Source organism: Miscanthus floridulus, chromosome 6 (genome assembly GCF_019320115.1).
Source record: "Miscanthus floridulus cultivar M001 chromosome 6, ASM1932011v1, whole genome shotgun sequence".
Lineage (NCBI taxonomy): Eukaryota > Viridiplantae > Streptophyta > Magnoliopsida > Poales > Poaceae > Miscanthus > Miscanthus floridulus.
Window position 1 is genome coordinate 47664448 of NC_089585.1, and position 17242 is coordinate 47681689.

At 47.8% G+C, this 17242-nt stretch overlaps 1 protein-coding gene across 1 annotated transcript; it reads left to right on the forward strand.

Moving 5' to 3' along the window:
- Positions 1 to 10239: 10239 nt before the first annotated feature.
- Positions 10240 to 10542, forward strand: LOC136460573 (uncharacterized). Its single transcript, XM_066460225.1, has one exon. It carries the CDS (start codon positions 10240 to 10242, stop codon positions 10540 to 10542), a length of 303 nt encoding a protein of 100 aa, XP_066316322.1.
- The last annotated feature ends 6700 nt before the right edge of the window (positions 10543 to 17242 follow it).

The following is a 17242-nucleotide window of genomic DNA, read 5'->3' on the forward strand; positions in this document are numbered from 1 at the left end:
TGACATGTCAGGTTTTAGTATTTAAACACCCGAGGTGTTACAATCCTTCCCCCTAAAAGAAATCTCGCCCTAAGATTCAAAGACATAGGGTAAGTAATGGAAAAAGAAATGTGTCGCAAGAATACATACAAAATATGTCCATAAAACAGTTGAGGTCCCTTTACAAAACACTATTTGTATCAACCTAGCTTAACTAACATTATTCTATATTGACGCAAGAAACTCTGGAAATTTTTCTAATAAGTAATCTTCTGATTCCCAAGTAGCTTCTTCTTCTGAATGTTGATTCCATTGTATCTTGTAGAACTTGATTGTCCTTCTTCGAGTAACATGATCTTTCTTATCCAAAACTCGGATAGGATATTCGGAATAAGTCAAATCTGGTTCAAGTTCTACTCCTTCAACCTCAACATTCTACTCAGGCACTCGGAGACACTTCTTCAATTGAGAAACATAGAACACATCATGCACAGCTGCAAGATGTTCAGGTAATTTCAAGCGATATGCCACTTTTCCATACCTCTCCAAAATTTGATATGGTCCAATATATCGAGGTGCCAACTTGCCTTTAACACCAAAATGGGTAACTCCTTTCATTGGTGATACTTTCAGATATACAAAATCTCCTTTGCTGAACACCAATGGTCTCCGTCGTCTATCCGCATAACTCTTTTGACGGGACTGAGCTATCTTAAAATTACTCTATATTTGCCTAACCTTGTCTTCTGTTTCTTTCACAAGGTCGACTCCAAAGAATCTTCTTTCTCCAGGCTCAGACCAACTTAGTGATGTTCTGCACCTACGACCATAGAGTGCTTCAAATGGAGCCATTCTAATGCTTTTCTGATAACTATTGTTGTATGAGAACTCAGCCAAAGGCAGACATTCATCCCACTTTTTGGAATAGTTAAGAACACAACATCTTAACATATCTTCAAGTACTTGATTGACTCTTTCAGTCTGACCATCAGTCTAAGGATGATAAGCTGTACTGTACAGAAGTTTGGTACCTAATGAAGCATGTAAGTGTTTCCAAAAGCTAGAGACAAACTGTGTACCCCTATCTGACACTATGGTCTTTGGTACTCCATGTAAGCTCATGATTCTTGCTAAGTACATCTTGGCATATTGGATCGTAGGATATATAGTCTTGATAGGAAGAAAATGTGCTGACTTAGTGAGTCGATCTACAATAACCCATACTGAGTCAAATCCCTTTGATGTCTTGGGTAGACCAACAATAAAGTCCATACTTATGTCCTCCCACTTCTAAGATGGAATAGGTAATGGTTGTAATTCACCAGTAGACCTCAAATGTATAGCTTTCACCTTTTGACAAGTATCACACTTTGCTATATATCTAGCAATCTTTATTTTCATTTTTGTCCACCAGAATCTTTGCTTCAAGTCATGGTACATCTTGTTACTTCTCGAATGGATAGATAACCTAGTAGCATGTGCCTCTTCTAGAATTGACTGCCGCAACTCAGGAACCTTTGGTACCACCAGGCGATCCTTGAACCATAGCACACCTTCATCATCTATGCTAAAGCATTCTGCTTTTCCATTCTTGACTCTTTCCTTGATATGGGTTATACCCTTGTTTTCCTTCTGAGCAACAACAACTTGATCTCGAATAGTGGCTTCAACAATTATGTTGGTCAAGCTACCTTGTTGAATTACTTCTACATTCAATTTCTCCATTTCTTGGCATAAAGTCAAACCCATTGTTCTCACTGCTAGACAATTGTAATAACTTTTACGACTAAGGGCATCTGCAACCATATTTGCTTTACCGAGGTGATAATGTACTTCCAAGTCATAATCCTTAATCAGTTCTAACCATCTTATTTGTCGCATGTTCAATTCTAACTGAGTAAAGATATACTTTAAGCTTTTGTGGTCTGTATACATATGGCATGTATTACCAAGCAGGTAATGCCACCAAATCTTCAGAGCATGAACCACAGCTGCTAACTCCAGATCATGAGTCGGATAGTGTTCTTCGTGTTGCTTAAGTTGCCTAGATGCATAAGCAATGACTCGGCCTTCTTGCATCAACACACATCCAATACTAATACCTGAAGCATCACAATAAACATCAAACGGCTTTTTGATATTAGGTTGGGCTAATACTGGTGCAGTAGTCAACAATCTCTTCAAAGTCTGGAAAGCCTCTTCATAATCAGATGACCAGACAAACTTGACTTGGTTCTTCAACAATTTAGTTATGGACTTTGATACTTTAGAGAAATCTGGAATAAACCGACGGTAATACTCTGCCAATCCCAGAAAACTCCGAACTTGATGAACTGTGGTTGGCAGTTTCCAATCAAGCACATCCTTCACTTTGCTTGGATCAACTGCAACGCCTTCAGCTGACAAGACATGTCCAAGAAATTGTACTTCCTTAAGCCAGAAATCACATTTGCTAAACTTGGCATATAGTTGATGTTCTCTCAAGCGGGTTAGAACAATTCTGAGATGTTCCGCTTGTTCTTTCTTATTTTTGGAATATACTAGAATGTCATCAATAAACACCACTACAAACTTGTCTAGCTCAAGCAAGAATACTAAATTCATCAGATACATAAAATGAGCTGGAGTATTTGTCAAACCAAAAGACATTACTAAGTATTCATATAATCCATATCTTGTGGTAAATGCCGTTTTGGGAATATCTTCAGGCTTTATCTTGATTTGGTGATATCCTGACCTCAAATCTATCTTGGAGAAAACTTTGGCTTTGGCCAATTGATCAAAAAGCAAATCTATCCGAGGTAAGGGATATTTATTCTTGATGGTCACTTCATTCAATGGACAATAGTCGACACATAACCTCAGGGTCTCATCTTTCTTTTTCACAAAAATTGCCGGACATCCCCAAGGTGATGAACTAGGTTGGATAAACCCCTTCTCAATCAATTCTTGTAACTGAGTCTTCAACTCGGCCAATTCCTTAGGTGGTATCCTATAAGCTCTCCGAGAAATCGAAGCTGTTCCAGGTTGCAACTCTATGTTAAACTATATATCCCTATCAGGTGGTAGACCGGGTAAATCTTCAGGAAACACATCCGGAAATTCATACACTACCGGGATATCTCTAATCTCTTTGACAGCAGTTGCACAAATCTTGCCCACTGATCTTCTTAAGGTTGGAAGTTGGATGAGAAGTACTATCAGGCAAACTTACCCTTAAAGTTCTATTCAAAGCATCTATAACAGCCTTATGCTGATACATCCAATTCACTCCCAAGATTACATCTATATCCTGATCCTTAAGGATAATCATAGTAGTGGGAAAAATATGCCCACCTAGGTTTATGGGTACCTGGTATACCATTTCCTTAGTACACAGACGTCCCCCGGGCGACTATATAAAGAAACTTTCCTTTGTTGCCCCAATTGAAATTTCATGTTTTACCACAAATGTTCTATTGATGAATGAATGAGATGCACCCAAATCAAAAAGTATAACTGTAAGGTGATTGACAACAGGAAACATACCCATCATCACTGGCTCCCCTTCCGGAATTTCTCCAGCTTGAATATAGAACACCCGTCCTGTCTTCCTCTCATCTTTGCCCTTCTGAGCATTCTGATTAGGGTTTTTGTTTGGTGCCTGACCCTGTTGTGGATTGGTAGGGGCCTTCTGATAATTTTGATTAGCCTATCTAGGATATGGACATTCCCTGGAGAAATGACCAGTCCTTCCACAATTGTAACACGGATAGTTGTGACCCTAGGATGTTGGAGCATTACCACCAGGAGCATTGGTCGATTGTGAATTCGAGTAGGTTATAGTAGGATGGACATTTGACTATTGCCTGGCTTGGGACTACGGCAGATGATAAGGAGGATGATTATGATGTACTGGATGATAAATCACCCTCTGCCTCTTCTGATTTCCTCCAAAAGATCTAGACGACATACTCTTTTTCTTTTTGAGCTCCTTATGCTGCTGATACTTTGACTCTAAAGCAATTGCAATATTTACCGCCTCATGATAAGTAACATTAGTACAAGTTGTCATCATTGTCTATAGCTTGGTATTCAGACCTCTCATAAACCACCTCTTCTTCTTAGCATCCATATTGACATGTTCAGATGCATATTGTGACAGGTGATTGAATCTTCCCACATACTGCATCACTGTTTGATCTCCTTGCTTTAAAGCAAGGAATTCATCCAGCTTCATAGCCATAACTCCTTTAGGGATATAATGGGCTCTGAAGGCAGTACGGAACTTAGCCTAGGTTATTGGAATGCCAGCTGGTTGCATAGCCACTAAGTTTGCCCACCAAGCACTTGCTGCTCCTCTAAGTTGCTGGGTGGCAAACACAGGTTTCTGATACTCTATGCATGGAATAAGATCAAATTTCTGCTTCATGGTTCGAAGCCAGTCATCAGCCTCCAATGGTTCATCTGCCTTGGTGAACACCGGTGGTCTTGTGTCTGTAAAATTAACATATGTAGGCTCCTGTCTGTTATGGTGGCGACTATGGTTTCCGTGCATCTGATTCTGATTACTCTGAGCTATCTCATGAAGCAAACGAGAATTTTCGGCCGTCACATTGACAAGTGCGGTTATAGCATCAGCCAGATTTGTTGGAACTGGTGGCGGATCTAGAATACCATCCTCATCTTGTGAAGTTCTAGGAATATACGAACCCCGCGTATAACGCATCTGCTCATAATAAACCAAACTTTATTCACAAGTCTTTATTGATTTGCACCAAAGCTTACTCCAGACACATTACATAGAGTTTACTTAATATAAACACAAACCCGCAAGTACCAAAACAAGACTACATAACTTAACTAGAACTAACTATTATACAACTCTACTCCTTTCCTTGATCACTTCAAACTTCCGGCTCGGTATCCATTCTGGAAATATTACCGCCTTCATTATCACTTTCATCGATCATTACTAATTCTTTATGATCTTCTTCTTCTTCTTCCGATTCGTCATCATCGGCAAGGATGACACCAGGATCCATGGCATCAGCTTGGGGTTCATGATTTGGATTTAGTAGATTGCTAAGCCTATGAACTTCCTCATGCAAATAAGTATTATGTTCTTCTAAATCTTCTACATAGAATTCTAGATCATGAGTTCTAGCTCTAGCAACATTTTCCCTATGCCATGCTTCATTCCTTCCCTCCACCATACAAACTAACATACTTTCACAGTTCCTGTGCGCAGTGGTGAGACATCTCGATTGATCCTGTAATTCTCCTACCTATATAGCATCCAAAGCCCTATCTCTAGTAGCTTGTGCTAACTCTGTAGAAATCCTCTGTATCTCTACCTGGGGATCAGGCCTAGAGCTGCTACTGCTAGCACCATCATTTCTAGGGGCAAGTTGGTGACGAGGAACTCCTTTGGGTCCAGTGGACTTATGGGGCGTCATCTTGGTACGAGCCATACTGTAGGAAGCCAATTTAATCCAAATAAGATCATTTGATCAAAGTCTAAAGAGCAGCTATGATGGATTACATTACTCAAACCAGACTCACTACTCAACTCTAGACTCAGAGGTGAAGGAAGTAACTAGTAAATTAATCATGATGCATGAATCGTTCTTATGAACAAAAACATAAAAGTTTATAATGCACATAAACAACATTTATTTTTATATAGGGCATAGTAAGATTACTACTCCACCACACAAAACCTTTTTAATCAAATAAGGAATGGTGAGAAAGAAATAAGATAAGTCAGAAGCAATTTGGACACAATTATCAAGTTAAATTTAGTCATCCAAATCATTTTGAAGTTTTTGCAAAACAATACAACAAAAACCTTGCAACGATCGCACCGATACCATTCTGACGCCGGCCATGGCGGACGCGGTGGCATGGCAGCGCTACACCGGTGACATGAAACTAGTAGAGCTTAAACAAAGGATCTAGGAAGCACCAGTAGCTCACCCCGAATGCGTTGAAGCAAGGAGCGAGGTCGGAGAAGCAACGGAGAGGCGTGACGATGACCACGGTGATCACGGCGGAGCAAAGATCGTCGGTGAGGGAGAACCGGCGACTGCAGTGATCAAAACGAGCAAGCAACAAAGGATTAAGTACCACAGCATCGAGATGAAGCCGTAGGCGCACAGATCATGGACTACGGCTCACCGGAGGATGCTGGCCATGGAGAAACGTAATCTCAGGTGAGGTGGCTGGCCGCGAGGAAGAAAGCGACGAACGGTGAACTCACGACAAAATCAATCGACTAGAGCTAGCTGGCTGGGTGCGCAAGGAGTAGGCGAAGCTATCTAGTACTATGCCACGACGGTGAAGATGCTACCGCGACGGTGCGAGCTCGCCGGAGATGAGCCAGGCGACGGGAAAATAGAGGAGAAGGAAACGGCAATGACGACGGCGGCTCAGGTTATAAAGGATGGCCAGGAAGCGCAAGGAAGCCACGGCAAAGCCATTTCCCTTGCTAGCGCGACGCCCAGACGGCCACGCGCATGACTGGAAGCAAGCCGAAGGATCGCCGGCAATGTAGCAAGAGTGGTGAACCTTGTTCATCGAAATTACAAAATTGCCACCCAGTTTAAAATCCAGATTACTCCCAAATTTGTATAACAACTAAAAAATCTCCAAAAATAAAAGTTGTTCAAAATCAAAAGTTCTACAACTTTACTTTTATAACCAACCCCAAATTCAGTCTAGATTTTGAAATGAACTTTTGAATTCGAATAGGGGAAATTTAACGAATTACGCCTTTTTGAATTACTCCAAATTTTTCATAACAACTTTGAAAACTCCAAAAACAAACTTTGTATAACTTGTTATGCTCTACACTTTTGATTTTGGGCTCAACCCCAAAATATGCTTAGATTTTGAAATAAGTTTTTAGGGTAGGATTTAAATGCTGAAAATCAGGGTTTTCTCGAAAATTTAAAAATCCAAGCAAACTTTGAACTTGAGTCAAACAATACAATTCAACACATACCACATAAATATAAACTTGTTTTAGTGTATGCATCTCAAAGTTTTCACCAAATACCAAATGCTTTATAATGCGTATGATACATGTTAGGTTTTAGTATTTAAACACCTGAGGTGTTACAGTCCGCTCGGATGGGATGGAAGACAAGAACGGCGCACGACGCCTACACATATGCTGCAGCGGCCAACAGGACCCTGGTACGACACCACTACCACCATGATCTACAGGGTCAGCGGGACCCACGTTAAGAGGAGGACAGCACACCCTTGGGAGCCTTATTTCTCTTTCTTTTTTCCCTCTTCCCTTCTCTTGGTCTCTGGTATCATGTTCTCTCCCCTTGGTCTATAAAAGGGAAGGCAGGGCACTGTTCATGGGGAGATCGATCGACCAATATATCGAGCAATCGAACCATAGAGACTTGGGAGCTCCTCCCTCTCTCGCCAGTTTGTAACCCCCTACTACAAACTTAGTGCTGGTAACACAGCAGCTCGAAACTAGACGTAGGGACATTCGGCCTGAACTAGTATAATCCTTGTGTCCTCTTAGCACACCATCCGAGTCAGACATGCAATATACAAATTTACTAGCCAGTGGCAATTCGAAACACCGACAGTTGGCGTGCAAGGTAGGGGCCTTTTGTGTCTCGACATCCAACACTAGGCCTCAGATGGCTAGTCACGACATCAGCTGGGTCCTGGACGCACATGTGCGCTTCGGGGACCTAGAATTCATCGTCATGGTGGAGGGAGAGCTGGCGTGTGTGCCCGTCATCATTCAACCCCTCCACTCCACCAGCCTCGATGCGATCACCGAGGCGCTCGAGGAGCTATGGCTATGTGCGCTGGAGGCCCGTGCCCCTGAGAGCGGCCAGCTCCTCGAATTCGAGGATGGGCGGTTAGAGCGTCAGCTTAGCGTCTTCCTAGGATCCCAACCATCCCGGGAGTGCCTGCATCACCTCACCTTCTCGTTCACCAACGTCATGGCGTAGCTTACTAGGGGAGAGCCGCTCTCCCTAGAATACCTCATCCGGAGTGCCCCGATAGTGCTCCCGTTTGGTCTACGCAACGCATGATTTCATCCCTAGCGAATGATGAGTTCATGTGGCTGATCAAACACGTTGTGGAGTCTTTCCATGACCTCCTCACAGAGGAGCTAGAGTCGCCCTCTGGCTCTGACTCCAGTAGGGAGAGCCATCACCTATCTTGTGAATGCTTCATGATAGGTACCCCCGAGGGACACATCGAAAGCATCCACAAGGAGGAGGCTACCTCGATGAATGACCTCGACGATGAGGTCAAGGGGGATGCAAGAGCCCCACCCCACCTGTAGGTGGAGCAACTGAAGGCCCAACACCTAGAGCTTAAGGAAGCACGACTCCAGCTCGCCAGATCGAGCACCATGGAGACAGGGGGCGCGCATGTGCCATGGCCCGTGACGTGAACTAGAGGATCGTCGAGGACGATCAAGCGCTCCCGCACTTTGCCTGGGCAAGCAAAACATTGCTGCTATGGCAACCTTGCTCAGGGGGCTTCCGGGGCCTACGACGCCTGAGGATCAATGGGCCCACCATGAGATTCACATGCTGCTCAAGTGTGTAGCTACGTAGCAGGCCAAGAGCTCACTGTCTCAGCGACGGGAGCTCGACACCAGCTAGCGCATGCCCTCAGTGTGACCCAACAAGGATGCATTAGTCCACTAGGTGCCGCATGGTGGCAGGCCACGCATCACGGTTCCGGTGCAAGAGCGTTTTGGCCACAACCGTGACACGCGCGACACCCACCGGTGTACCCACAGTGATGCGGAGGAGGGGGCTAGCTGTGGTTACCACCCTCACCGCGGTGGGCGCTGCGACCGCAAGGAGGACCAGAGTCATAGCCCTAAACCAACAGGGCCCTAGGCTTTTGGTTGGCATATCCTTGAGGTGGTGGTCCCACCCTGATACCGCCCATTGACTAACATCCCAAAATACTCTGGGGAAACGAACCCCAGTTTGTGGCTTGAGGACTACCAGCTCACCTACTGGGCCGACAATGTAGTTAGTGACGACTTCATCATCCACAATCTCCCACTATTCCTGACCGACTTGATGCGAACATGGCTGGAGCACCTTCCGCCCAACTGCATTTAGAGTTGGGTGGATCTAAAACAAATCTTCATGGGGGAAGTTCTAGGGCACTTACGCGCACCCTAGGAACCCCTAGGACTTGAAGAACTACTGGTAGAAGTCAGGAGAGACTCTTCGCGAGTACATCCGATGCTTCTCCTAGTAGTGTAATGAGCTCCCCAATGCCGCTGATGCCGACGTCATCGGAGCCTTCCTATCAGGGACCTCCTGCGAGTCCCTAGTCCATAAGTTGGGACATAAGGGCCCACGGACTACCAAGGAACTCCTCAACATCGTGACTGGCCACGCTTCTGGCTAGGAGGCAGTTGGAGCATTGTTTGATCGCTCCAGAGGCAAGGTGAAGTGGGACAAGGACACCGACAAAGGCCCCTCCGACCGTTCGAATAATAAGAAGAACCAAAAATGGCGTGGGGGCTCGCTCGTGGCCGCCGCCGAGTGAAAAGCTGGTCGAGCACCAGCCAAGGGCACCCCCGATCACTTTGACAAGCTGCTCGAGGGGCCAAGCCCAAACCATGCCTTCTCCGTCAAACACATATACAAGGAATGCTCCCTCATGAAGCATTCCTTCACCGGCGGCTCCAAGAAATGGGAGTAGAAGAGGAAGCCCGAGGCAGAAGCCAATGATGCTAGAGAGAAGGACGGTGGCTTTCTATTGCTGGATGGCTGTCTCATGATGTTCAATGGGCTAGAGGCATATAGCTCCAAGCGCCGATAGAATCTCATGCACCAAGAGGTCTACGAAGCCGATCCCGCCACGCCCACTTTCCTCAAATGGTCAGGGTCTCCCATAACCTTCGACCAATCCGACCACTCGGATAGCATCACACACCCAGGCAAGTACCCGCTCGTGGTCGATCCTATCGTTGGCACGAAGCGGCTCACCAAGGTACTGATGGACGGGGGCAACGACCTCAACATCATGTACACAGAGACACTTGATGCCAAGGCCATCGACCGATCGCGCATCCTACCAACTAGGGCACATTTCCACGACATCGTGCTGGGAAAGCAGGCCATACCAATCGAGTAGATCGACCTGCCCGTCACCTTTGGGAATTCGTCCAACTATAGGACAGAGACCCTCACCTTCAAGGTAGTCGGGTTCCCCCCGGTCTACCATGCCATATTGGGGTGACCGTGTTATGTGAAGTTCATGGACGTCCCTAACTACACCTACCTTAAGCTCAAGATGCTAGGTCCATGCAGGGTCATCACTGTTGGCACTTCTTTCCAGAGGGCCTATGAGTATGAGGTCGAGAGCTGCGAGCTCACTTCGGCAACCCTCGCTTCTGAGGAGTTTGCAGCCATCGGCAAGGACATCGCTGAAGGAGTGCCTAGCATGAAGCGGGCGGCTAGATCCTTTGAGCCTACGAAGAACATCAAGGAGGTCCTCGTCGACCCTAACAACTCCACCGACAAGATGGTGTGCATCGGCACCGCCCTCTCCTCCAAATAGGAAGGTGCACTCATCGACTTCCTCCATGCCAATCAAGACATCTTTGTGTGAAAACCCTCGGATATGCTAGGAATTCCGAGTGAAGTCACCAAGCATTCCTTGAAGATCAGGTTGGGTTCTAGGACGGTCAAACAATGCCTGCGCCGCTTCAATGAGGAGAAGTAGAGGCTCATCGGCGAGGAAATCGCTAAGCTCTTGGCGACCGGTTTCATCAAGGAAGTATACCACCTAGAGTGGTTGTCCAATCCCATTCTAGTAGAAAAGAAAATTGGGAAATGGAGAATGTGTGTTGACTGTATAAGCCTCAATAAGGCATGCCCAAAGGATTCGTTTCCTTTGCCACGCATAGATCAGGTAGTTGAATCGACCTTGTGGTGTGAAACCCTATGCTTTCTTGATGCGTACTCTAGGTACCATCAGATCATGATGAAAGAGTCCGACCAGCTCATGACCTCTTTCATCACACCATTCGGATCGTTCTGCTACGTTACAGTGCCGTTCGGACTCAAGAACACCGAAGCTACGTACCAGCATTGCATGACCAAATGCTTTGGAGACCTCATTGGGCGGACCATTGAGGATTATGTGGACGACATCATAGTCAAGTCCAAGCAGACCAACTAGCTTGTGGTTGACCTAGAGCAGACCTTTAGGAAGCTCTGGGAGAACGACATCAAGCTCAACCCCAAGAAATGCATCTTTGGGGTCCTAAGGGGCATGCTGCTCAGATTCATCGTCTCCGAAGGTGTGGCATTGAAGCCAACCTAATAAAAATCTCAGCCATCATGAGGATGGGCCCGATTCTAAACCTAAAGGGAGTTCAGAAGGTTATTGGGTGCCTTGTAGTGCTTAGTCACTTCATTTTATGCCTCGGCGAATGGGGGCTCCCCCTTTACCGGCTCCTAAAGAAAACCGACCGATTCATGTGGACGCCTAAGGCTTAAGAGGCGCTGATAAGCCCAAAGTGCTCCTGACAAATGCCCTGATTCTGGTCCCGCCGGCTGAGGGAGAGCCGCTCCTACTCTATGTTGTAGCTATGACTTAGGTGGTCTATGCCACCTTGGTTGTAGAATGCGGAGAAGAGGGACACATCCTCAAGGTACAGCACCCCATGTACTTTGTTAGCGAAGTCTTGTCCGACTCCAAGACATGCTACCCCTAGATCCAGAAGCTCCTATACGCTATCCTTATCACCAAGAGAAAGCTGTGCCACTACTTCAACTCACACTAGGTGACCATCATGTCATCTTTCCCCCTTGGCAAGGTTATCCAAAACCGGGAGGCCACGAGGAGAATCACAAAATGGGCACTCGAGCTAATGGATTAGGGTATCACATACGCCCCACGAACAGCCATCAAGTCTCAGGCACTGGCTGACTTTCTGGCCGAATGGATCGAGATCTAGATGCCACCGGTGGTCATCGAGCAGGAGTACTAGACGATGTACTTCGAGGAGTCACTGATGAAGAAGGGCGCCAAGGTTAGGCTTGTTTTCGTTTCCCCCCTCAGGGTGCGCATGAGGTATGCAATTCACATCCACTTCCTGGTTTTAGATAATGTGGCTGAGTATGAGACACTCATCAATGGCTTGCGCATCACCATTGAGTTGGGCATCCAACGGCTTGATGTCTGAGGCGACTCACAACTGGTCATCGACCAGGTCATGAAGGAGTCAAGCTACCAAAATGCCAAGATGGTTGCGTATTGTCATGAGGTCCGACAGTTGGAGGACAAGTTCGATGGCTTTGAGCTCAACCATATCCTGAGGCGGCTCAATGAAGTAGCCAACACATTAGCAAAGATGGCATCGAGCTAAGAGCCGGTCCCCACCGGCATCTTTGCTAGCGACCTGCATAAGTCCTTGGTCCAATACGAGGAACTAGAATAGACCAGCATCGAGCCACCAATTTTGGGCTTGGGGGCTGACTGACCCTCAGTTCCACCTAACCTTGAGGTAATGGAACTCGTCAAAGACCCAGTGGTAGAGGCTGACCCTCCAACCAACTGGAGAACACCTCATCTTGATTGCCTCCTCCATGAGGTTCTCCCTGCCAACAAGATGGAGGCCTGATGGCTCGCGCATCGTGCCAAGTACTTCATCATCATCAAAGGGGAGCTCTACAAGCGCAGTCACACCAGAATCCTATAGCGTTGCATCCCCAACGAGCAAGGGAAGGACCTATGGGAAGACATCCATGGAGGGGTCTGCAGACATCACGCCGCACCTAGAACCTTGCTCGAAAACACATTCTGTCAAGGTTTCTACTGGCTAGCCATAGTGGTCGACGTCGAGCAGGTTGTACACACCTACAAAGGATGCTAGTACTCCGCTTAGCAAACTCACCTACTGGCCCAAGCGCTCTAGATGATCCCCATCACGTGGCCATTCGTGGTCTGGGGGGCTCGACCTGGTATGGCCCCTCAAGAGGGCGCCCCAGGGCTTTATGCACTTACTTGTCGTCGTGGGCAAGTTCACGAAGTGGATAGAGGCTCGGCCGATCACCGTGATCAAATCTGAGCAGGCCATGTTGTTCTTCACGGACATCATCCAACGATTCAGGGTCCCAAACTCCATCATAACCGACAATGACACATAGTTCATGGGGAAGAAATTCCTCTGGTTCTGCAATGACCACCACATCTACATTGATTAGGCTGCCATAGCGCATCCCTGCACAAACGGGTAGGTCGAGCATGCAAACGACATGGTCCTCCAAGGCCTCAAGCCTAGGATCTTCAACCGGCTTAACAAAGCCAACAGATGATGTGTCACGGAGCTCCCCTCGGTTACTCTAGAGCCTAAGGACATCCAGCAGCCAGGCAACTAGTTACACGCCATTTTTCATGGTCTATGGCTCTAAAGCCATCCTCTCGACCGACCTTGACTGTGGAGCGCTGAGGGTCAAGGCCTACAACGAGCAGGGAAACAAAACATCTTTGGAAGATGGCATGGACATGCTTGATGAAGCACATGATGTCGCCCTACTCTAGTTGGCCAAATACCAGCAGGCGCTACGATGGTACCATAGCCAATGCATGCGGGGTCACGCCTTCAGCGTAGGCGATTTAGTCATTCGCCGAATCCAGAGCAACAAAAATCACCACAAGCTTTCGGCGCCGTAGGAAGGACCGTACATCATCGTAGAAGTACTCTGACCCGCCACCTACAAGCTCAAGACAGATGATGGAAAAGCCATCACCAATGCCTGGAATGTCGAGTAGCTACATCGCTTTTACCCTTAGTCTTCCCGTTCCAATGCTTCCAATATGCTTATCAAACTAAGTAACGTTTCTGCAAAAACTGAAAAATGTTACCTCCTATCGGATTCGCTTTTGATCTAATTGGTCTTCAGTAACACCCAACCCCGACAACTACCTGGGGTTAGGTTTTACTCGAGGGCTGATAGGAGTACATATACTCAGAAACATTTTCCCATCCGACCCTTCTTTTTTATGACAAGACCTAGAAATAAGAGTTTGTTGAAAACTAACGATGAGTAAAACTGGTAGGAATGCAAAAAGCCTATGCCCCGACGGCTACGACATCGCTTACTCACTAGCGTGATCATTACTTAGTCACTCGCAACTTAAGTTTCTAATGCCTTAACATAAAACAAGAGTCGGATCGCAACAAACTTTATATAGGAGTACATATACTCAGGGACATTTTCCCATCCGACCCTTCATTTTTATGACAAGACCTAGAAATAATGTTGCCAAAAACTAACGATGAGTAAAACTAGTAGGAATGCAAAAAGCCTACGCCCCAACGGCTACGACATCGCTTACTCACTAGCGTGATCATTACTTAGTCGATCGCAACTTAAGTTTCTAATGCCTTAACATAAAACAAGGGTCAGATCGCAACAAACTTTATATATATATATATATAGAAAAGGCCAAACAACATTTCCAGCTGTAATAAAAGTCTTTAAAAAAGACTAACACTGGACTCAGCTATCTAACTAAACACCTTTGGCAGGATTTCTTCTCCGACCTCTCTGCAAGGTCCTGCGCCGGGGGAGCCGCTTCCTTCTCAATTTTGTCCAGCTCAGTGTCAGTGTAGCCAGGCATGAAGCCCTCACTGATCACCGATAGGTCAATGTTAATGTAGTGGGAGCGGGCGATGGTGAATGTGCGATGGATGCCGGTGTACAGGGCCTCCCTTGCGAGCATATGCACCCGATCTAGGATCTCCATGGGCGGGGAGACCCCGAGGTCATTGAAGACCAACCCGATGGCAGCGTTGCAAGGTGTTGTGGTCATCACTCTCCAACTTCAATTGACCCCGCACCTCGAAGAGTTGCCTCTATAGGACTGCCCAAACCAAACATCAAAGAGCATTAAAAACTGACTACAAACATCAAGCAAAAGGTAACCAGAGCCTCACCTTTCACTTGCTCCTCGAGGACCGTCTTCTCCCTCTGGGGCATGCCAACATCCCTAGCCAAGGTGGTGGCCAGGCCCTTGGCTTCTTCCTTCAACTTCTACTTGCTTTCAAGCACGCCGAGCGTCGGCGCTCTCTTGACAGGCAAGGTCGAGTGCCGGGCGGAGTCGCCCAAGCTCCACGGCATCTTCCCCGGCCTTGGCGACCATAGCCTTGAGCTTGTCCTTGGCCTTGTTGGCATGTTGATGGGCTTCCCATTCCTTGGTCTAAGAGGCTAGCCACCTCTTCCTGTAGCAAGCCCCCAGACCTCCCTCTCACGACGGAGGAATAGGTTTCTTTCTCCCGGCTGCGCATCACAAGGGACTGCAAAAAAATCAGGTTAGAACTATATAAATAGGGCTCGAAAGTAGAAAATGCGAAGACATGACAAACCTAGCTGGCTAGGGTGACATCATCCTTCAACACCCCCAACATGTCGGTCAGAGAGCAGACTACGAACTCAAGTCCCGAAGCACACGCTCGTCCAGTCTTTCACCTTCGCCGGGTCATCGAGGGGGAACACCGAGTCGCTCGGGTCCAGCCACCTAGCCCAATGGAGCCAGTCTCTCTCCCCATGGCGAGTGGATCATCGCTCGGCCAAACAAGGGAACAGGAGGGCATAGGCCCCAACCGAGGGGTCGGCCATCGCAACCACGGCATTGGCCCAACAGGAGCCGATGGTACCTCCTCTGTCACCGGCGCCCCCTCGGGAGCAGACCCTTCGATGGCAGAGGAGGCTAGCAGCTTGGGCTCCAAAGTCCAAGCCATTGCCATGTCTATAGGGGATGCCTTAGTTGCGCCTCCTCCCATTTGCCCCAACCTCAGGCACATCGACCGGTGCGAGCACTGATTCCACAAGCGTCTGCTCTGGCACAATCGGTGCCTCCGCCTCCCCCCGCTTCCTCAGCGCGCGGCGCACCCCCGGCACCATCACGACGCACCCCCAGCACCATGCCAGTTTGGCTCCTGGGGGATTGGCCGAGTGCCACCAAGATTTCTATGGTTTCCAATGCCAGGCGGTTGCTGGAGCCAAGTCCTACGAAAAGCGCCAACATCACACGACAAAAATCCAAGAACACAACGAAAGGGGGAAAAAAGTCATTAACTCACCTCGACGCCCATTATCCAAGAATGTTTTGGGGGCTAGTCACTCGACTATGACCTCGCCATGTCGGCAATTGGAAACTTCGGATCCCCTGGTGGGGTCGGTTGGAGCGGGGGTGGACTTGCTCCTCCGACCTTAGGGGCAGGTCCTCCACCACCGATCTTGGAGGCGCATCCTCTTCAGTTTGCGCCGGGGCTTGCTGGGGAACTAAGGTCACCCTGACGGGGTCAGTCGGAGTAGGGCGGACTTGCTCCGCCGACCTTAGGGGCGCATCCCTCCCCCATCGATCTTGGAGGCATATACTCTTCGGTTTGCGCTGGGGGCATGCTGCCCAAATTGGGGTTAGGTTGGCACTACCCCACATCGGCCTGCTCATCCTCGCATGCAAGCATGTCCCATGGGATGTTGGGGTTAGACTCGTCCTCCTCCTCTTCCTCCTCCTCATCGCCATTGCTCTCCTTCGAGCCTTACCGGCGCTTTCCACGCTATAGCTTTGCTCGCTCCTTCCTCACCTTCTTCCGCCTTCCTTCGCCTTCGCCGCCTCAGCCACGACGTGGTTCGCTGCCCTCCTGGCCTGCGTCCTCTAGTAGCGGTAGGTTGGACTCATGGGCAAAGAGGCCCAGGCTTAGAATATGAGAATGGAGGAGGGTCGGCCAGGAAAGAAACTCCAAGAAGGCTTACTAGTTCAATGAAACTCCTATCCGGCCACATCACGGGATGCCCCGGGGACTGGGTACACTAGGGCAAGATCCACCGACGAATCCGCGGGCCACTCCATCGCCTTCTTGATGCATTGTGCATTTTGCCAATGCTGAGGAGCCTCACCGGCGACCATCACTGTCCCTTTAGTCATGGAATTCGGTGTCATCTTGTACATCTAAAGAGCGCGCACCATCAGCGGTGCTAGCCTCCTGACATGGTATGCTCCAATGATGCCAGTCCCATAAAGACCGTGGCCCTTTAGAGTCACGATGGCTTTGTGGAGGTCACTGAGCCTCTTCTACTCCTTCACGATGGGCCATACCACCTCGCATCCGGAGCCTCCTCGATCAGGCAGGGGGCGGCGGCATCATTCCTTAGGTAGAACTAGAGCTTATGCCACCCCTTGTTGGACTTTGACAACAGGATGGACATGTACTCCGATGATCATTTGCCTTAAAGGGATGCTC

Coding starts and splice junctions, on each gene's coding strand:
- LOC136460573 (XM_066460225.1), top strand. CDS start 10,240: ATGGACGTCCCTAACTACACCTACCTTAAGCTCAAGATGCTAGGTCCA.